The sequence below is a fragment of the Chiloscyllium punctatum genome, chromosome 6, assembly GCF_047496795.1.
Source record: "Chiloscyllium punctatum isolate Juve2018m chromosome 6, sChiPun1.3, whole genome shotgun sequence".
Lineage (NCBI taxonomy): Eukaryota > Metazoa > Chordata > Chondrichthyes > Orectolobiformes > Hemiscylliidae > Chiloscyllium > Chiloscyllium punctatum.
In genome coordinates, this window is record NC_092744.1 from 3,592,478 (window position 1) to 3,615,491 (window position 23,014).

General features: G+C 46.2%; 1 protein-coding gene across 1 annotated transcript in view; it reads left to right on the forward strand.

Moving 5' to 3' along the window:
- The window catches only part of LOC140478663 (uncharacterized), a 298,481-nt gene that overhangs the window by 154,245 nt on the left and 121,222 nt on the right, over nucleotides 1-23,014 (forward strand). The window contains exons 24-25 of the mRNA XM_072571895.1: nucleotides 5,798-5,868; nucleotides 10,214-10,402. Coding sequence (XP_072427996.1) covers nucleotides 5,798-5,868; nucleotides 10,214-10,402 — 260 coding nt within the window. The remainder of the gene's footprint in view (nucleotides 1-5,797; nucleotides 5,869-10,213; nucleotides 10,403-23,014) is intronic.

Sequence of the window (23,014 nt, forward strand, 5' to 3'; positions counted from 1 at the left end):
CCTGCCGTGCTTTTCAAGCACCACACTTCCGACTTTGTCTATTTATCCTATTCATGCCTCTCATGATTTTATAAACGTCTATAAGGTCACCCCTCAGCCTCTGACGCTCCAGGGATAAAAGCCCCAGCCTATTCAACCTCTCCCTATAGCTCAAATCCTCCAACCTTAGCAACATCCTTGTAAATCTTTCCTGAACCCTTTCAAGTTTCACAACATCCTTCCAATAGGAGGGAGACCAGAATTGCACATAATGTTCCAACAGTGGCCTAACCAATGTCCTGTACAGCTGCAACATGACCTCCCAACTCCTGTACTCAATACTCTGACCAATAAAGGAAAGCATACCACACGCCTTCTTCACTATTCTATCTACCTGCGACCCCACTTTCAAGGAGATATGAACCTGCACTCCAAGGTCTCTTTGTTCAGCAACACTCCCTAGGACCTTACCATTAAGTGTATAAATCATGCTCAGATTTGCTTTCCCAAAATGCAGCACCTCACACTTAGCAAAATTAAACTCCATCTGCCACTTCTCAGCCCATTGGCCCATCTGATCAAGATCCCGTTGTAATCTGAGATAACCTTCTTCGCTGTCCACTACACCTCCAATTTTGGTGTCATCTGAAAATTTACTAACTGTACCTCTTATGCTCATATCCAAATCATTTATATAAAAATTGAAAACAACCCTCCACCACCACACTCTGTCTTCTACCTTTGAGCCAGTTCTGTAGCCAAATGGATAGTTCTCTCTGACCTGACCAAGATCTGACCTTGCTAATCAGTCTCCCATGGGGAACCTTGTCAAACGCCTCACTGAAGTCCATTTGGATCATGTCTATGGCTCTGCCCTCAATTCTCTTTGTTACTTCTTCAAAAAACTGAACCAAGTTTGTGAGACATGATTTCTCACACAAAGCCATGTTGACTATCCCTAATCAGTCCTTGCCTTTCCAAATACATATACATCCTGTTCCTCAGGATCCCTTCCAACAACTTGCCCACCAATGTCAGGCTCACTGGTCTATAGTTCCCTGGCTTGTCCTTACCACCCTTCTTAAACAGTGGCACCATGTTAGCCAGCTTCCAGTCTTCCGGCACCTCACCTGTGACTATCAATGATACAAATATCTCAACAAGAGGCCCAGCAATCACTTCTCTAGCTTCCCATGGAGTTCTTGAGTACACCTGATCAGGTCCTGGGGAATTTATCCACTTCTATGCGTTTCAAGGCATCCAGCACTTGCTCCTCTGTAATTTGGACATTTTTCAAGGTGTCACTGTCTATCTTACTACATTCTATATCTTCCACGTCCTTTTTCACAGTAAATACTGATACAAAATACTTGTTTAGTATCTCACCCATCTCCTGCAGCTCCACACAAAGGCCACCTTGCTGATCCTTCCTTTTAGAAAGGAGATAAGGAGAAACGTCTTCAACCAGAGAGTGGTGAATCTATGGAATTCATTGCCATGGAAGGCTGTGGAGGCCAGGTGATTGAGTATATTTAAGACTGAGATAGATAGGCTCTAAAGTATTAAGGATATCAAGGGTCATGGAGAGAAAGCAGAGAATGGGGTTGAGAAACCTATCAGCCATGATTGAATGGTGGAACAGACTCAATGGGCTGAATGACCTAATTTCTGCTCCTATGTCTTCTGCTCTTAACTGTTTCAGGGTGAGATCATCACCTCAGTCTGGGGGGATGTTCTGCCTCCGAGACCCGCCAGCCCATCAAATGGCTGGAAGTTATCTGATCCCAGCACTACCAATGGGAGTCATGGCAACTGTTGGGAATGTACCCTGTCCCCTCCAGTGATCAGTTCTGGAGCTGAATGAGGAGGCAAGTCAGGCCCTTTCATTGGGACACACTAGCTGTCTGGAGTGGGTGATTGTGGTAGACAGAATAGTGGAAATCAGGGATACCTGGGGATTGGAGCTCCATGGATGGGGAGTTTCAATTGACACTCAAAGCTTGTAAAGAATGTTCCATCCCCTCAGTGGCTGTTGTTGGCCTACATCTGATATGGAACAAATGGCAGTGGAATTGAGAAGAGGTCGATGATGTTACACACACTAAAGTTCCCAACGTACATGACCTTCCAGCACACTCCTCAGGGGGCCTTTAACATTCCAGAAATTCCACTAAATCTCAGAAAGAATGGCAGACTGTTTAGCAAGGTTAGATTACATGGGATCTAGGGACAGTTAGCCAATTGGATACAAAATTGGTTTGATGGTAGGAGACAGAGGGAGGGTGTTAGAGGGTTGTTGTTCAGACTGGAGGCCTATGACCAGTAATCTGTTGCAAGGATTGATGCTGGATCCACTGTTGATTATCATTTGTGCAAATGATTTTGATGAAAACATAGGAGACATGGTCAGTAAGTTTGCAGCTGACACCAAAATTGGTATTACAGTGGATAATGAAGAAGACTATCTAACAGTACAATAGGATCTTGATCAACTGGGCCACAGGCTTAGGAACGACAGATGGAGTTTCATTCAAATAAATGTGAGGTGTTGTATTTTGGTAAGACAAACCAGGGCAGGACTTACACAGTTAATGGTAGTGCCATAGGGAGTAATGTTGAACAGAGAAACTTCGGGGTGTAGGTACATAGTTCTTTGAAAGTAGCGTAACAGGTAGACAGGGTGATGACAAAAACATTCGGCATGCTTGCCTTCATCGGTCAGAGCGCTGAGTACAGGAGTTGGGATGTCATGTTGTGACTGTAGAAGGCATTGGTAAAACATATGGTTCTGGTCCCCCTGCTATAGGAGGGATGTTATTAAGCTGGACAGGCTGCAAAAAAGATTGACAAGGATGTTACTGAGTTTGGAGGGCTTGAGTTATATGGAGAGACTGGAAAGGCTGGGACTTTTTTCCCTGGAACATAGGAGGCTGAGTGGTGACTTATAGAGGTTTATAAAATCATGAGTGGCATAAATAAGGCGAATAGCCAATGTCTTTTCCCCAGAGTAGGGAAGCCCAAAATTAGAGGGAATAGGTTTAAGGTGAGAGGGGACGTTTAAAAAGGGCCAAATGAGGTGGCAATTTTTCCATGTAGAGGGCGGTACACACATGGAATGAGTTGCCAGAGGAAGAGGTAGAAGCAAGTACAGTTGCCACATTTAAAAGACATTTGAACAGGTACCCGAATAGAAAAGGTTTAGAGGGATATGGGCCAAATGCAGGCAAATGGGACTAGCTCAGTTTAGGAATCCTGGTTGGCATGGACAAGTTGGGCCGAATGGTCTGTTTCATGCTGTATAACTCTGTGACTCCAAAGACAAAAGGAAAAAAAAAATCCTTTCTAATTATAATTTGGAAAGTTATGTTTTGAGGAAAACATAATGTTTACAATCAATTGTTCTGTTGACAATTAGAAATTTTGAGTATTCTAATCAGTGAAAGTTACAATAGTGAGAATAAGAATAGAGGAGAAAGGAAGAGTGATGGTCTCTCTTTCCAAATCATAATTTGAATACCTTTTTAAAAAACCCAGTATACTAACCTTTGAAAGCTGCAGAGCTGACCTGAGCCAAACACAATGAAGATGCCAGTATGTGATAAGCAGACTGAGCTTAAGGAAACATTTGATTTGTCTCTTCGGACAAGAGGGAGCGAGCGAATGTAGTTGATTAGAATAATGCAAGGGGAATGGGAGAATTCAGAGATAGACTGTATAAAATAAAGTGAAAGAATTAGCAATGAGAATAAGGAAGGAGGAAGAAGACAATGAGTTGTAGGGACATAATTAGTGCAAGAGAGATGGGGAAAACAAGAATTGATAAGATGTAGTCAATGAAAGATGCAAGCTACATTTCCCAAGTGACTCCCATTGAAAAATGGAGTCTGAGCCATTCATCAATTCCCTTTCCCATCATTTGCTATTCAAAAATAAAAGATGGAGAAAAATACCTATTACAAATATGCAAATCTTAACAAGGCCAAGGTACACTGGCTTTTAATCATTAAGGGAATCAAGTGTGGTGAAGAAAAGGCAGGAAAGTGGAGTTAAGGATTACCAGACCATCTCTGATTTTATTGAATGGTGGAGCATTCCTGATGGGCTGAATGGCCTATTCCTGCTCCTACATCCTGGTTAACTCTTTTTTAATATTATGATCCCAGCTGAGAGTAATATTGGACAACTCTTGATCCAAAAAGAAACTTAGATTGATAGTTCAGAAGTTTTATTTTTGCAGTTTGGTTACTATGATGTTCAGTCATCGGCCGTACTCACAATAGGCTGTCAATGTATTTATAGAATCATAGTCATGGAGTCATACAGCTCGGAAACAGACCCTTTGGTCCAATTAGTCCATGCCGAACATAATCCCAAACTAATCTAGTCCCACCCACCTGCTCCTGACCCATATCCCTCCAAACCTTGCCCATGCATGTACTTATCCATATGTCTTTTAACTGTTATAATTGCACCCACATCCACCACTTCCTCAGAAAGTTCACCAGTGAACCACCCTCTGTAAAACATTTGCCTGTCAATCTCTCTCCTTTCACCTTAACAGTGTGGCCCCTAGTCTTAAAATCCCCTATCCTTGGGAAAAGACAACTAGTATTAACTCTATCTATATCTCTCATTATTTTATAAACCTCTATAAGGTCACTTCTCAACCTCCTATGCTCCAGTGAAAAATGTCACAGCCTATATTCAAGAGGCAGCCAGATATAATACTTGGGACGAATGGGATCAAGGGTTATGGGGAGAAAGCAGGATTAGGCTATAGAGATGGACAATGAGCCATGATCGTGATGCATGGCCAAATGGCCGCCTTCTATATTCAATGTTTCTATATTTCTTTAAAACTCAAACCTTCCCTAACCGGCAACATCCTGATAAATCTGTTCTGAACCCTCTCCAACTTAAGAATAACCTTCCTATAACTGGGTGACCAGAACTGAGCAGTGTGTTCCAGAGGCCTCACCAACATCCTGTTCAACCTCAACATGACGTCCCAACTCCTATATTCCTACATACTTGGAACAAAAGAACATAGATTTCTTACGCAAATAAATTATTTATGACTATGCCAAAGGATCTTTCATAAACAGGTAAAAGGAAGAGTCAACACTTTTTCTCAGCAATATCTTTTTTCAAGTATCAGAAGAACCTTACTCAACTGATGAGATCACATGTGTTTCCTTTCTGCAATTTATTACATGTTTACAAGATTTGTATCTCCTCATCTCTCCCAGAGATACAAAGATCGGCCAACTCACTGATTTTCCATCACTGAACTGCAAGAAGCGCTCATTGCTTTTTCTGCACCCGTTGACTTAGACCGCTGAACCGGTTTAAGACCTCTTTCCAGATCTGATGGCCTAGAGACTAACCAAATTAAACTGCCCTTCTGCAGGTGCTTGTGGCTGCTGGCCTCTCTTTCTGTAGGTTGTTAAAAACTTAACTTAGCAAACACTTCAGCAATTATCACATCAGGTAGCCTCGCTGGTTATTTAGCTTAAGCTGTCTCAGAAATGCTGCTTTCAACTCTTAAGAATAACTTTGAGATTTTCTTTTAAAAAGGCCACCTCCACAGAACCACAGAACTAAAATCAAACACCTTTACTTTAGATTCCAAGTTCCCAAATAATAAAATATTACAAAGCTTCATCAAAATTAGTATTTATCATCTTTCTGATTTCTAAGAATAGCAAAATCTGAACATTTCAAAAGCTTTTATAATGTCCCTGCCTGTGCTACAAATGCCTTACTTTTATAATGTCCCTGCCTGTGTTACACATGCCTTGCTTTGTTTCTACTATAGGCAGGGAGGCATTACCAGGCCCAAAAGGAATTCCTGGTCCTTCAGGTCAATTTGGAAGAACAGGTTCCCAGGTAAGTGGTTTTTTTTCATTTCCCCTATACCATCACTCTTCCCCTTCTCCCCACCAATGGTTATCCCTATTCAATACCTGCAAAGATTAGTGAACATTAGATCGTCCCTGCAGGGTGAAGAGTTTCTCTTGGCTTTCTGCTCATACTGTTCTGCAGCCTGCTATACAAGTGTGTCCAGGTAACATACACCACAAAAAGTCAGGTGCTTATTGAGACAAATATCTAGGAGTTTATTAACAATTAACTATGTATAACTTCTTGACATCTGAGACTTAAATCTGCAGTCTGGGTTATCTGATTACCTGGAATACTATTATATTATGTACATTTTTGACTGGCTGACCAGTAGACTGATTAACAGACAGATATAAAAGTAAAGTATGACTCTTCATCAGAGCTGATTATCTGTCTAACTGACACTCTACTTGCTAGTTGATAATTAACTGCACAGAGAGTAAGATGTAGATCTCCTTACCATCACAATGTGATGTCATCTCACTGCATTTCAGAATTGTTGATTTGCTTTCTTAGTGCTCACTCACTAAGCACCTAATTGCCTTGCCTTGCTATGCCATACCAATTAGCTGAGTTTTAAAAAACCATCTGCTGCTCAGCAGTCCTCAGCCAATGGTGTGAATGGCAGGGTGCTGCACCAATATCACACCTTTGCATGTGTCAGCAACTTCCATGGTAAAGGCTCGACAGCAGTACACTGCAGTTTAGTTCATGGAACTGGGAAGGCCGCAGTGCAGTTATGAAATGGGGATGGCAGGATTTGCAAGGTTAGGATGCGGGTTGTTCTGTTATAACATGCATTTCGTCAACGCAAATTCACGGTAACATAATTGACGAATTGGAGATGATGTTTCTACAGCGTGAACTTTTACAACATGTGTTGCCCTCATGTCCTCTTTAAATGTGATTACAGCACCAACACTTTAAGCACTGTTTCTAAAGCGTGATTTTCCTATAAGGCGGGGTTGTGCAGGAACCATCATCATGTTATAGAAGAACCAACTGGCCTTTAAAGCAGTGCTAGAAAAGGTATAAGGTAGGAGGGCTGGCCATCCAAGGAATCCCTAATGCATGGAAAGATGCAATTCGGCCCATTGAGTTCTCACTGACCCTCTGAAGAGAATCTGATCCAGACCCACCTCCTATCCCTATAATCTTGTATTTCCCATGGCCAATCCACCTAATCTGCACAGCTTTGGACTGTGGGAGTAAACTCGTTCACCCAGAGGAAACCCATGCAGACATGGGGAGAGTCAACAAACTCCACACAGACAGTTGCTAAAGGCTGGAATCGAATCCAAGTCCCTGATCTTGTTACGCAGCAGTGCTAAGCACTGAACCACCATACCATCCATTTGTCTGGATGGCTGCAGCCCCAACAACACTCAAGAAGCTTTCCACCAGCCAGGACAAAGCAGCACACTAGACCACACCACATCCACAGGCATCCACTCCCTCCCCCACTGATGCTCAGTAGCTGCAGTGTGTACTATCTACAAGATGCACTGCAGAAATTCACCAAATTCACAAGATCAGAAAGCACCTTCCAAACCCAGGATTACTTCCATCCAGAAGGACAAGGGCAGCAGATATATGGGAATACCACTACTTCAAGTTTCCTTCCAAGCCACTCACCATCCTGAAATATATTGCCATTCCTTCACTGTCCCTCCTCTTTCAGCATCCCTAATGTTTGGCTCCCTCGTGTGCAAATGTCAAAATCCTGGAATTCCCTCCCTCATGGCATTGTGGGTCAACCAACAGCAGGTGGACTGCAGCGATTTAAGAAGGCATCTTCGCAAGGGCAACTAGGAATGAGCAATAAAATACTGGACCAGCCAGCGGCACCCATATCCCACAAAATGAATAAGCATTTTTTTAAAAATCCATGGGCAGAAGCATCAGGGAAGGGTAGACGATACTAGGCATGCTCCCCCACATGCTAAGGTCAGGGTGGGAAAGTAGGCAAGTGCAGGCGAATCTAGGTTAAAAACTTGGGGATGTGTAAGTCCGATGGGGTTCTAGGAAGGAGATAGGGAGAACTGAGGTCTCACTAACACAGGCAAAAGTGAGGACTGCAGATGCTGGAGATTAGAGTTGAGAGTGTGGTGCTGGAAAAGCACAGCAGGTCAGGCAGCATCTGAGGAGCAGGAGAATCAACGTTTCGGGCACAAGCCCGAATAAGGAATATGTGCTTTTCCAGCACCAGACTCTCGACTCTCACCAACACAGTCAGGCTGAAGGTAGACGGCACGTGAAGGGGAGCACTCATTGTCACCTTCCATCATCCAAACATAGCCGCGAGCACACTCAGACTGGGTGGAGTAGGTGACTCAGCATGTGAGGGAGAGGGCTGCAGCAAACACTGTTCATAGTGTTTTTAAAGGGAAACAACACTGGCCTCTTGTCCATGAAAAAAATAGAGGATATAGGCTGTCTACTCCCTGACCATCCCTCAGCATTAACCCTCTCCATGATTAGCAGAAAGTGAGGACTGCAGATGCTGGAGACCAGAGCTGGAAAATGTGTTACTGGGAAAGCCGCAGCAGGCCAGGCAGCATCAAAGGAGCAGGAGATTCCTGAAGAAGGGCTTATGCCCAAAACGTCGATTCTCCTGCTCCTTTGATGCTGCCTGGCCTGCTGCGCTTTTCCAGCAACACATTTTTCACCTCTCCATGATTAGAAGATTAGAATCCCCACAGTATGGAAACAGGCCCTTGAGCCCAACAAATCCATACCGACCCTCCAAAGAGCAACTCACCCTACACTTACCCCTGACTAATGCATCTGACGCTATGGGCAATTTAGCATGGCTAATTCACCTAACCTGCACATCTTTTTGGCTCCCTGGATGCAGAATTGGCTGGCCAAAAGAAGACAGTAAGTGGTAGAGGATGGAAAGTACTCTGCTTGGAGGTCAGTGACCAGTGATGTCCCACAGGGATCTGTTCTTAGGCCTCTGCTCTTTCTGGTTTTTATAAATGACTTGGATGAAGAAGTGGAAGGGTGGTTTAGTAAGTTTGCCGATGACACAAAGGTCAGTGCTGTTGTAGATAGTGTCGAGGGCTGTTGCAGGCTGCAACATGACATTGACAGGATACACAGCTGGGCTGAGAAGTGGCAAATGGAGTTCAACCTGGATAAATGTGAAGTGATTCATTTTCAAAAGTCAAATTTGAATGCAGGGTTGAAGACAAGATTCTTGGCAGTGTGGAGGAACAGCAGGATCTTGGGGGTCCATGTACATAGATCCCTCAAAGTTGCCACCCAAGTTGATAGGGTTGTTAAGAAGGTGTATGATGTTTTGGCTTTCATTAGCAGGGGATTGAGTTTAAGAGCTGCGAAGCTTTGGAAAGGGTGCAGCGGAGATTTACTGGGATGTTGCCTGGTATGGAGGGAAGGTCTTATGAGGTAAAGCTGAGGGACTTGAGGCTGTTTTCATTAGAGAGAAGGTGGTTGAGAGGTAACTTAATTGAGATAGAAGATAATCAGTGGATTAGATAGGGTGGACAGTGAGAGTCTTTTTCCTCGATGGTGATGGCTAGCACAAGGGGACATAGCTTTAAATTGAGGGGTGGTAGATATAGGACAGATATCAGAGGTAGTTTCTTTACTCAGAGAGTAGTAGGGGCGTGGAAAGCACTGCCTGCAACAGTTCTTGATGAAGGGCTTTTGCCTGAAATGTCGATTTTCCTGCTCCTCGGATACTGCCTGACCTGCTGTGCTTTTCCAGCACCACACTAATCTTGACTCTGATCTCCAGCATTTGCAGTACCCACTTCTGCCTGCAACAGTGGTAGACCTGCCGACGTTACAGGCATTTAAATGGTCATTGGATAGGCTAATGGACGAGAATGGAATAGTGTAGGATCGATGGGCTTCTGATTGGTTCCACAAATCAGCGCAAAATCGAGGGCCAAAGGGCCTATACTGCGCTGTAATGTTCTATGTTCTAGGTTTTGCTGCAGCTCTATAAAACCCTGGTTAGACCACACTTGGAATATTGTGTCCAGTTCTGGTTACCTCATTATAGGAAGGATGTAGATGCTTTAGAGAGGGTGCAGAGGAGATTTACCAGGATGCAGCCTGGATTGGAGGGCTTGTCTTATGAAGAGAGGTTGAGTGAGCATTAACTCTAACTCTGAAGACTATTGAATCATAAAATTAAATTTAAAATTAAAATACCAAACTTCTGGAAACGAAACAGAGGAATTAATGACTTTTGTTTTCCTAACAGCATTTAAAGTGCCAAAACTTTCCTGACTGTAAACTAGTATAAAAAACTGGCTAATTCAATGTTGTTTCTATTTTCTGATCCACAACCTTTTAGGGTTCTCCGGGATCCTCAGGATTTAGAGGACCACCAGGCTTGGACGGTGACCCAGGAATCGGGGGTGGCCAAGGTTCAAAAGGGGACAAAGGTGACTGTGGTTTGCAAGGGAATACAGGAAGGCAAGGAAAGGATGGAATACCTGGTCAACCAGGACCACAAGGACCCCAAGGAATTAAGGGTGACCCAGTCAGTATTTTCATCCTGTTATTTGTTTTAATGTGTCAGTATTGACTCAGTGTTAGCAGTTTCTTCTCAGTCTCCCCTTTGCTCACCTCCAACAAGGATCTCAAACTTCTTTGCGAAGTTTAGAAGGTAAGAACATAAGAAGGAGGAGCAGGAGATGGCTATTCAGCCCCTTTGAACCTTCTGTGCCTTTTACTATGATCATGACCGATCACATTTCAGCCTCATGATTAGTTTTCTGCCTGCTCTCCATAATCTTTCAACCCATTGCCAATTAAAAATGTTTAACTCCTCCTCAAATTTATTAGAGGTTCCAGCATCCAATGCACACTGGAGGAGTGAATCCCTCTGATTCACACCCTTTAAGGGAAGAACCATAATTACCCATGTATAGGTCAATCACATGTTTAAGTCAACCCTTTATTTTGGCCAGAAAATCTTGTATTTTCCATATATCTCGTGTATAAGTCAACTCTAGTTCTTCACAGTTACAGATCAACGTTTATGAGTCAATATGCTGAGCAGTTGCACTCCACTCCAGCTTTCCAGTCTCCTGGTGACAGTGCTCCGTTCCAGGTCTTCCAGTCTGACAGCTCTCACACACTCTACTCCATGTGTTCAGAATTACTGTAATGGTACGACAGTACAGGGTGACCGCCGTATCTGCAGAGTCGGTTTCAGTTACCCACGGTTTACTGCGGCCCAAACATATTACAGGGAACGTTCCAGCATCAGGGACCGGGAAGGTAGATTTCCCATTTATTTTGGATAAATATTCATCTCCTCAAAGAATATCTCGTGTATAAATTGACCCCTAATTTCAGATTTTAAAATGTCTTCAAAATTCGACCTATATACAATAATATATGGTAATTTATCCTCATCTGTTTTGGAGACCACCAATCAACTGCCTCTTCTTCCTATCACTAATTCACCAGGCCAAACTTCCTCTCATGCTTCCCCCTCGATCCTTATCCCAGCACTGAAACTGCACCTGCCTTTAGTTTCTCTCCAATATTCCCTGAAGCCTTTGCTGAGCTCATCCTGAACATGGGTTCAATCGCACACTCTCTCGATCCTATTCTCCCCAAACTGCTAGTTGATTCAATGACCTTGTCCAGATTCCCCTGCTGGTCACCATATTAGCAGGTTATCTCTCCAACTCATTGAGAAGTCCACTGTTCACAGCCAAGCTCACACCAAGGTCAATTCACAATCACTTTTTACCCATTGTTCTTCGCCCATTAATTTTATTCCATGCTAGTCTACATTTAAGAAACATCTTGATTTTAAAATCCTCTTCCTTGTTTTCATGCTTCTCCATGACCTTTACACTGATCCTTGCGTGAAAGCACTAAATAGGGGGAAGGATAATTACAGCAGTGTTAGGCATGAACTGGAAAAACTAGATTGGGGGTGGATTGAGGGTAAATCTGTATCTGGCATATCCTTTAAAGGCCTGTTGATCAGAGTTCAGGATCAGCATGTCCCTGTCAGGATGGCAAGATTCAGGACCAATAGATGGCCAGTCTTAGAGAGATACTGCATGGAAACAGACCGTTCGGTCTAACTCGTCCATGCCAACCTGATATCCCAGCTCAATCTAGGCCCATTTGCTAGCACTTGACCCATATCCCTCTAAACCCCTCCCACTCATATCCATCCAGATGCACTTTAAGCCTCCACCACATCCTCTGGCAGCTCATTTCATACACGTACCACCCTCTGTGTGAAAAAGTTGCCCCTTAGGTCCCTTTTATATCTTTTCCCTCTCACCCTGAACCTATGCTGTCTAGTTCTGGACTCCCCCACCCCAGGGAAAAGACCTTGTCTGTTTATTCTGTCCATGCTCCTCAAGATTTTATAGATCTCTATAAGGTCACCCCTCAGCCTCCGATGCTCAAGGGTTAACAGCCTCAGCGTATTCAGCCTCTCACTATAGCTCAAATCCTCCAACCCTGGCAACATCCTTGTAAATCTTTTCTAAACCTTTCAAGTTTCACAACATCCTTCTGATAGGAAGGAGACCAGAATTGCACATAGTATTCCAAAAGTGGCCTAACCAATGTACTGTACAATCACAACATGACCTCTTAACTCCTGTACTCAGTGCTCTGACCAATAAAGGAAAGCATACCAAATGCCGCCTTCACTATCCTATCGACCTGTCACTACATCTCCAAATTTGGTGTCATCTGCAAATTACTAACTATACCTCTTATGCTCACATCCAAATCATCGATATAAATGACGGAAAGCAGTAGACCCAGCACTGATCCTTGTGGCACTCTGCTGGTCACAGGCCTCTGTTCTGAAAAACAACCCTCCACCATCACCCTCTGTCTTCTACCTTTGAGCCAGTTCTGTATCCAAATGGTTAGTTCTCCCTGTATTCCATGAGATCTAACTTTGATAACCAGTCTCCCATGAGGAACCTTGTCGAACACCTTACTGAAGTCCATATAGATCATGTCTATCGCTCTGTCCTCATCAATCCTCTTTGTTGCTTCTTTAAAGAACTCAATCAAGTTTGTGAGACATGACCTCCCATGCACAAAACCATGCTGGCTATCCCTAATCAGTCCTTACCTTTCCAAATATATGTAAAAGATATTGAAAGTTTAGACAAAAAGAAAAAGGAAACAGACACAAAGTTCCGGTTTTCCTTAAGCTTCTCCATTACAAAGAGGGTTTGTGGCTCAGTGGTTGGCACTGCTACCTCGAACAGGGACCAGGTTCGAATCCAACCTCACACGACTGTCTGTGTGGAGTTTATACATTCTCTGTGTCTGCGTGGGTTTCCTCTGGGTGTTCCAGCTTCCTCCCAATGTCCAAAGATGTGCAGATTAGGTGAATTAGCCATGGTAAATTGCCCATAGTTTCTAGGAATGTGCAGGCCAAGTGGATTAGCCATGGGAAATACAGGAGTGGGTCTGGGTGAGGTGCTGTTCAGAGGGTTGGTGTGGACTTGAGGGGCCAAATGGCCTGCTTCCACACTTTAGGGATTCTTATGGAATTCTGTTCTATGGGACAATGGGCATCACCCCCAACTTTGATTGAGCTGTATTGTTTCCAAGAATAAACTGTATTCCTGGAATAGCCACTCTTTCAATCACACCCACTGTCACTTTCCCAGCCTTGATTGGACTTTTTAGCTTTATCTTACACAGGGGAACACCAAATGTCTCTCCACTTACTCCACAGATTATCACTCTCTCAGGCAACATTTCTTAAGGAGAGCAAATATTTTCATCTCTTACCATTTCAGACTGATCAGCTCCCATATCTCTCAATATTTTAACTTCTTCACCATCTCCCCCTATTCTTCCTGAGTAAATCTTACCCACAGAGATGACGGCTTTGAAAAGATGTGCCCTACCTTACTATCCAGCTTCTGGCCTGCTGTGCACTCTCCTGCAGCTCCTTGACATCTCTTGGGATTTCTTTCATTACTTCAAATGATCCCACTGGTTTAGCCTCTTTTACCACATCCTTTTTGCCAGACCCTCTCTCAAACCACCAGCGCTGCCTTTCTGTGTCCCACCTTATGGCAGTGAAAACACCTGACATCTTTCAACTCTTTTCCATCCTCTTGGGTTTCCTTTTTCACATGGGCAAATCTGTTCCCAGTGTGATCTACTTTTTCTTGTTCAGTGAAGGATCTCCCTCCTTCCCAGTTTCTATTCCTCACGAAATGAACTTGCCGTCAGAAGCTAGTATTTATGTATGCAATAATGCATGTCCTCCACCATCTCTGCAGCTCTTCTCACTGTTTTAGCCTTCAGTTCCTCAACATGAATTCTGATCATTTCTGGAAGGGAGTTTTTGAACTCCTCCAGCAAAATAATCTCTCGAAGATCCTCATGTGTCCTTTCTATCTGTAATGCTCTCTACCCATCTAAAGAAGTTGCTCTGTTTAATTCTTTCAAACTCAATATAAGCCTGGCCTGGCTTCTTCCCTACTTTTCTGAACCATTGTCTATATGCTTCTGGTACCAATTTGGAGACACTCAAAGTAGCCTGATCTACTTCTTCATGACACCTCCTCTGACAGCATTGCATAAATACAAGTCCTACTCATATAGCATACAATAAAAAATTGGAACTTAGTCTCTCAAAATTACAGCTGAAACTGTGTTGCTGGAAAAGCGCAGCAGGTCAGGCAGCATCCAAGGAGCAGGAGAATCGATGTTTCGGGCATGAGTCCTTCTTCAGGAATGAGGAGAGTGTGCCAAGCAGGCTAAGATAAAAGGTAGGGAGGAGGGACTTGGGGGAGGGGCGATGGGAATGCGATAGGTGGAAGGAAGTTAAGTTGAGGGTGATAAGGTGAGGGCGATAGGCCGGAGTGGGGGAGGGGGCAGAGAGGTCAGGAAGAAGATTGCTGGTTAGGAAGATGGTGCTGAGTTTTCATCCCTTGTGGTTGGAGGGAAGATGAGGCGCTCTTCTTCCAGCCGTCGTGTTGCTATGGTCTGGCGATGGAGGAGCCCAAGGACCTGCATGTCCTTGGTGGAGTGGGAGGGGAGTTGAAGTGTTGAGCCACAGGGTGGTTGGGTTGGTTGGTCCGGGTGTCCCAGAGGTGTTCTCTGAAACGTTCCGCAAGTAGCCGGCCTGTATCCCCAATATAGAGGAGGCCACATTGGGCACAGCGGATGCAGTAAATAATGTGTGTGGAGGTGCAGGTGAATTTGTGGCAGATATGGAAGGATCCCTTGGGGCCTTGGAGGGAAGTAAGGGGGGGAGATGTGGGCGCAAGTTTTGCATTTCTTGCGGTTGCAGGGGAAGATGCCGGGAGTGGAGGTTGGGTTGGTGGGGGGTGTGGACCTGACAAGGGAGTCACGGAGGGAGTAGTCTTTTCAGAACGCTGATAGGGGAGGGGAGGGAAATATATCCCTGGTGGTGAGGTCCGTTTGGAGATGGCGGAAATGACGACGGATGGTACGCTGCATATGGAGGTTGGTGGGGTGGTAGGTGAGGACCAGCGGGGTTCTGTCCTGGTGGCGGTTGGAGGGGTGGGGCTCAAGGGCAGAGGAGCGGGAAGTGGAGGAGATGCGGTGGAGAGCATCGTCGATCACATCCGGGGGGAAATTGCAGTCTTTGAAGAAGGAGGCCATCTGGGTTGTTCCATATTGGAACTGGCCCTCCTGGGAGCAGATGTGGCGGAGACGAAGGAATTGGGAATATGGGATGGCGTTTTTACAGGGGGCAGGGTGGGATGAGGTGTAGTCTACGTAGCTGTGGGAGTCGGTCGGTTTATAGTAAATGTCCGTGTTGATCCAGTCGTCTGAGATAGAAATGGAGAGGTCTAGGAAGGGGAGGGAGGAGTCTGAGACAGTCCAGGTAAATTTGAGGTCGGGATGGAAGGTGTTGGTAAAGTGGATGAACTGTTCAACCTCCTCGTGGGAGCACGAGGCAGCGCCGATACAGTCATCGATGTAGCGGAGGAAAAGGTGGGGGGTGGTGCCAGTGTAGCTGCGGAAGATGGACTGTTCCACATATCCTACGAAGAGGCAGGCATAGCTGGGGCCCATGCGGGTGCCCATGGCTACTCCTTTGGTTTGGAGGAAGTGGGAGGATTGGAAAGAGAAGTTGTTCAGGGTGAGGACCAGTTCAGTCAGTCGAAGGAGGGTGTCAGTGGAAGGGTACTGGTTGGTACGGCGGGAAAGGAAGATGCGGAGGGCTTTGAGTCCTTCGTGATGGGGGATGGAGGTGTACAGGGACTGGATGTCCATGGTGAAGATAAGGCATTGGGGACCGGGGAAGCGAAAATCATGGAGGAGGTGGAGGGCGTGGGTGGTGTCCCGAATGTTGGTGGGGAGTTCTTGGACTAAGGGGGACAGGACCATGTCGAGGTATGCAGAGATGAGTTCAGTGGGGCAGGAGCAGGCTCAGACAATGGGTCGGCCGGGGCAGTCGGGTTTGTGGATTTTGGGCAGGAGGTAGAAACGGGCGTTGCGGGGTTGTGGGACTATGAGACGGTTGGCTTCATAGCGGCAGTTGGCTATGAAGAGATCGAGGGTGGGTAAGAGGCCAACAAGGGGTGTCCAGGTGGATGGGGTGTGTTGGAGGTGGGAGAAAGGGTCGCCAGAGGGTGGGCGAGAATCTTGGTTGAAGAAGTAGGCGCGGAGGCGAAGGCGGCAGAAGAATTGTTCGATGTCTCGCCGCCTGTTGAACTTGTTAATCTGAGAGTGTAGGAGAATGAAGGCGAGGCCTCTGCTGAGGACTGATCTTTCATCCTCAGAGAGGGGTAGTTCTGGAAGGATGGTGAAAACACGGCAGGGCTGGGAGCTAGGATCTGGTGTGGGGCTGGAGCTGGGAGTGGGGGCGGGGTTAAGCAAGGGGGTGGGGATGGAGATCGGGGCGGGGGCGGGGTTTGGCATGGGGGTGGGGTTAGGAGTGCGAACAGAGATTGGTGTGGGGGCGGGGTTAGGCGTGCGGACGGAGATCGGCATGGGGGCAGGGTTAGGCATGGTGACGGAGATCGGCGTGGGGGCGGGGTTAGGAGTGAGAATGGAGATCGACGTGGGGGCATGGTTAGGCGTGCGGACGGAGATCAGCATGGGGGCGGAGACACATGCAGCATGGTGATTGTGCAGGTTAGTGATATCACTGGGGGCGGAAGTGCCTGCGGCAATGGCAGAAACGGTGTTGTTCCCGATGGCCATGGACTATGCGGAGGCCGCGAATCTGTCGGCGATGGTCTTCCTGGCGATCGTGGAGGCAGTTGTCTGGGTGGCGATCGCGGAGGCTGCGAGGTCGGTGGGGGTGGAAGTGACGTCACGATTCGCGGCTGCGGTTGCTGCTGCGGGCGCTGCAGCAGCCGCGTGGTTAATGGTGCCTGAGTGATTTCAGAGGCTGATGGGAGATTCTGGAACAGTTGAGGAACCCAACTGTTCCAGAAATCCCTGGTAGTGAGGTCTGTTTGGAGGTGGCGGAAATCATCCGCCAACCTTCGCATAAACCAAATCATCCGCCGACATTTCCGCCACCTCCAAACAGACCCCACTACCAGGGATATATTTCCCTCCCCATCCCTTTCCACCTTCCGCAAAGACCGTTCCCTCCGTGACTACCTGGTCAGGTCCACGCCCCCCTACAACCCACCCTCCCATCCTGGCACTTTCCCCTGCCACCGCAGGAACTGTAAAACCTGCGCCCACACCTCCTCCCTCACCTCTATCCAAGGCCCTAAAGGAGCCTTCCACATCCATCAAAGTTTTACTTGCACATCCACTAATATCATTTATTGTATCCGTTGCTCCCGATGCGGTCTCCTCTACATTGGGGAGACTGGGCGCCTCCTAGCAGAGCGCTTTAGGGAACATCTCCGGGACACACCACCCCGTGGCCCAACATTTCAACTCCCCCTCCCACTCTGCCGAGGACATGGAGGTCCTGGGCCTCCTTCACCGCCACTCCCTCACCACCAGACGCCTGGAGGAAGAACGCCTCATCTTTCGCCTCGGAACACTTCAACCCCAGGGCATCAATGTAGACTTCAACAGTTTCCTTATTTCCCCTTCCCCTATCTCACCCTAGTTCTAAACTTCCAGCTCAGTAACTGTCACCATAACTTGTCCGGACTTGTCCTACCTGCCTATCTTCTTTTCCACCTATCCACTCCACCCTCTCCTCCTTGACCTATCACCTTCATCCCCTCCCCCACTCACCCATTGTACTCTATGCTACTTTCTCCCCACCCCCACCCTCCTCTAGCTTATCTCTCCACGCTTCAGGCTCACTGCCTTTATTCCTGATGAAGGGCTTTTGCCCGAAACGTCGATTTCGAAGCTACTTGGATGCTGCCTGAACTCCTGACCTGTGGTAGGGCTAATTGCAGGGAGTGTAAGTAGCGGCGCATGGCTGCAAGCGTGGAGCAGAGGATCCGGAGGGTGGTCTGTTGCTGGAGGCTTCGGATTTGTTGTAGGTACTGGTTAGGTCCAAATTTTGTTGGTCTGAACGTAGTCCGGAATCCGTGCGGGGTCAGTCGGTTCTGTAGGCAGGTGCTGAGGAAGGAGATGTGGCTGTGGTAGCGAGTCTGTTTGAGAACGTGGCTGAAGAGCTTCTGGGCAGAGGAGATGACCTGGGATGTGCAGTGAGAGAGGGACTCACTGAAATCCTTGTAGAGAGGTCTGAACGTAGTCCAGAGTCCGTGCGGGGTCAGTTGGTTCCGTAGGCGGGTGCTGAACCCGATGTGGCCTCCTCTATATTGGGAAGACAGGCCACCTAGTTGTGGAACGTTTCAGAGAACACCTCTGGGACACCCGGACCAACCAACCCAACAACCCCATGGCTCAACACTCCAACTCCCCCTCCCGCTTCACCAAGGACACGCAGGTCCTTAGACTCCTCCATCACCAGACTATAGCAATACGACTGCTTGAGGAAGAGTGCCTCATCTTCCGCCTAGGAACCCTCCAACCACAAGGGATGAACTCAGATTTCTCCAGTTTCCTCATTTCCCCTCCCGCACCTTGTCTCAGTCAAATCCCTCAAACTCAGCACCGCCTTCCTAACCCGCAATCTTCTTCCTGACCTCTCCGCCCCCACCCCCACTCCAGCCTATCATCCTCACCTTAACCTCCTTCCACCTATTGCATTCCCAACGCCCCTCCCCCAAGTCCCTCCTCCCTACCTTTTATCTTAGCCTGCTGGACACACTTTCCTCATTCCTGAAGAAGGGCTTATGCCCAAAACGTCGATTCTCCTGTTCCTTGGATGCTGCCTGACCTGCTGTGCTTTTCCAGCAACACATTTTCAGCTCTGATCTCCAGCATTTGCAGTCCTCACTTTCTCCTCTCAAAATTACAGCCAGGATACAGCTTCTGAAATGCTCTGATGATCTCCAAAATGATCTTCTTTCAGGAATGTCTCTGTCCATCAAATTCTTGTGTCAGGAATTTGAGCTAACAGTGCCACTGTACCTTTAATCAGGTGCTGGTTACTCTGAGAGCTAATCTCTTCAGATGGCTGTTTGCTCTCTGCCAATTTTTTTCATACTCTTGATAACTTATTAATTTCTTACAATAGGATTGGTTCTAGATTGTCAAAACCATCAGATTTAAATGTAATTGGTCTTCAGTCTCCAAATGCCTGGTTTGAATTAATTGGCTAAATTTAAATCATCATAAAAATGATGCTTTGCCTGCTAACAGCATAATCTTTTTAAGACAAAAGTTTCCATTCAAGCGCCTGCAATTGGCAAGCTGCTGCCCACAGACACTCATTTTTAAATCTCTAAGCATTGAAAAAAAATCATCTTTTAAAGGGACCACACAGTCTTCCCATCTATCATTTTACAAACATCAAATTCTACCATCCTGCCTTCAAATCCTCAAATACTCTACCCAACTTCGCAATGCATGTATCTGCTGCTCTTCTCCTTTTCAGTGGTAGAGGCCACACATTTGGAAGATGTAGTAAATGAAGAACTGCCAAGTACTTGCAGTGCAGCTAATAGATGTTACACGTTGCTGCCACTATGCACTGGTGATGGAAAAACTGAATGTTTATGAATAGCTGCCCTAGTGGGCTGCTTTGTCCTGCGTGGTTTAGATCAGTGTGGTGCTGATGCGTGGTGCAGGTCAGGCAGCATCCGAGGAGCAGGAAAATTGACATTTCGGGCTCTATTCCTGATGAAGGGCTTTTGCCCAAAATGTCAATTTTCCTGCTCCTCGGATACTGCCTGACCTGTTGTGGTTTTCCAGCACCACTCTGATCTAAACTTTGGTTTCCAGCATCTGCAGTTCTCACTTTTGCTTTGTCCTGCATGGTGTCAAGCTTCTTAAGTATTGTTGGAGCTGCACCCATCTAGACAAATTGGGAGTGTTCCTGCTGTAACTTTTCCAGCTCCACACTTTATCGACTCCGACTTTCCAGCATCTGCACCTCACTATCTCCACCCTACTGACTTGTGCCTGGTAGATGGTGGACAGGCTTTGAGGAGTGAGGCGGTGAGTTACTGTTGCTGAATTCCCAGCATCCGACCTGCCTTTGTAGCCATAATAGGTACAAGAACGGGTCAAATTAAGCTTTTGGTCAATGACTAGTGAACAGAATTCAATGATGGTAATAACATTGACTGGCACTTATATGGCACAAATACTTTAACTGCCACCTATCAGCCCAGGCCTAAATTGGTCCACATCTTCCTGCATTTGGACACAGAGTCAGTATAAGTCATTGTGCAAAAGTTAGCAAAATCCCCATTTCTGACCTGATGCTGGAGGGAAGTTCATTAGTGAAGCGCAAAATGTGGTTCAGTCATTACTCTGAGGAACTCCTGCAGAGGTCTCTGAGAGCTGAGATGACTGACTGCCAACATCCATAACCAGTTTGCTTTGTGATAGGCATGACTCCAACCAGCAGGCAGAGAGTTTTTCTCCCTGGTCCTCAGTGTTCCTTGAAGCTGCATTTGGTTAAATGCTACCTTGGTATTAAGATCAGTTCCTCATGCCTCACTCTTGAATTCAGCTCTTTTGTCTATGGTTGGTCCAAGGATACAATAGAGTCAGGTTGGCGACAATGAGGTTGAAAGGAGATCTGATATAAACGTTCAAAAGTATAATGGGTTTGGACTGAGTAGAAAGAGAGAATCTTTTTTTTCTCTGGAGAAAAAGAGTAAGGATCAAGGGAATCAATTTAACATTATTAGAAATTAATCAGAAACTCCATTAGTTTTAGAATAGTTATGAAAAAGGATAGACATGATCCAGAAGTTAAAGTTCTAAATTGGAGGAAGGCCAAACTTAACAGTTTCAAAAGTTTCCTGGGGGCAGATATTCACAGGTAAGGTACCCTTCGAAAGTGGGAGGCCTTCAAAAGTGAGCTGACAGATCAGAGACAGTACATTCCTGTTAGTGCAAAGGACAAGGCTGGCAGGTTTAGGGAATGCTGAACAACAAGAATAATTTAGGCTCTGGTCAAGAAAAAGGAGGCATATTTCAGGTATGGACAGCTGAGATCAAGTGAAACTGAGAGTGTTGCTGAACAAAGAGACCTTGGAGTGCAGATTCATTGCTCCTTGAAAGTGGAGTCGCAGGTAGATAGGATAATGAAGAAGGCATTCTGTATGCTTTCCTTTATTGGTCAGAGTATTGAGTACAGGAGTTGGGAGGTCATGTTGCGGCTGTACAGGATATTGGTTAGGCCACTGTTGGAATATTGCATGCAGTTCTGGTCTCCTTCCTAAAGGAAAGATGTTGTGAAACTTGAAAGGGTTCAGAAAAGATTTACAAGGATGTTGCCAGGGTTGGAGGATCTGAGCTGTAGGGAGAGGCTAAATGGGCTGGGGCTGATTTCCCTGACCTTATAGAAGTTTACAAAATTATGAGGGGCATGGATAGGATAAATAGACAAAGTCTTTTCCCTGGGATCAGGGAGTCCAGAACTAGGGGGCAGAGGTTTAGGATGAGAGGGGAAAGATATAAAAGAGACCTAAGGGGCAACTTTTTCACACAGTACGTGAATGGAATGAGCTGCCAGAAGATGTGGTGGAGGCTGGTACAATTGCAACATTTAAAAGGCATTTGGGTGGGTATATGAATAGGAAGGGTTTAGAGGGATATGGACTGGGTCCTGGCAGGTGGGACTAGATTGGGTTGGGATATCTGGTTAGCATGGACGGGTTGGACCGAAGGGTCTGTTTCCGTGCTGTACATCTCTATGACTCTATGAATCTGTAGAGACTATAAGGGCAGTAGGAGTATACTTAAGAAGGAAATCAGGAGGGCAAAAATGGGGCATGAGATAGCTTTGGCAAATAGGATTAAGGAGAATCTAAAGAGATTCTACAAATAGATTAATAGCAAAAGAGTAACTGGGGAGAGAATGGGGTCCCTTAAAGATCAATAACACTGTCTATGTGTGCAACCACAGGAGGTGGCTGAGATACTAAACAAATATTTTACATCAGTATATACTGCAGACAAGGCCATGGAAGGTAGAGAACTTGGGAAAGTAAATAGAGTGATGTTGAAAAGTGTCTACAGAGGAACTTCGATTATCCGAACGAGATGGGCGGGCAGTATTTCATTCGGGATAATTGATTATTCAGTTAATCAATTCAATGCCTCTCCTTTGGGGCTCAGAGTTTTCTGAAGTTAACTTTTTCCTCACACTACCTGCCTTGCTCCCTCTCTCTGTCTCAGGGTTTGTATCTGAGCAGACACACAGTTGTGTGTAAGGGACCTGCAGCATTACTGAAGCCTCCCACCCTCCATCAGTTCAATGGGATTGACACAGCAAGCACTTGCTAAGTCCGCTCCCTGTTCAGGAGACTAGGCAGCAGCACACTATGCACGAGCCCCCATCCACCCCCCCAACCCCGTCCAACCCGGTCGCCCCGTCCCCCATGATTCCCCCCCAATCCGTCCACCCCCCCATCAGCCCCCTCCTCCTCTCTGGGGCAGGTGGACTGGACACCAACAGTAAGACTACTGCTGTCTTTGACGGGTGAGTCCCAAAATAGCACACATACATGCACACACACACACTGCTCCCGATGCAGTCCCCTCTACCCTGGGGAGATCGGATGCCTTCTCGCGGAGCACTTCAGAGAACATCTCCAGGACACCTGCCCCAATCAACCCCACCGCCCTGTGGTCCAACGTTTCAACT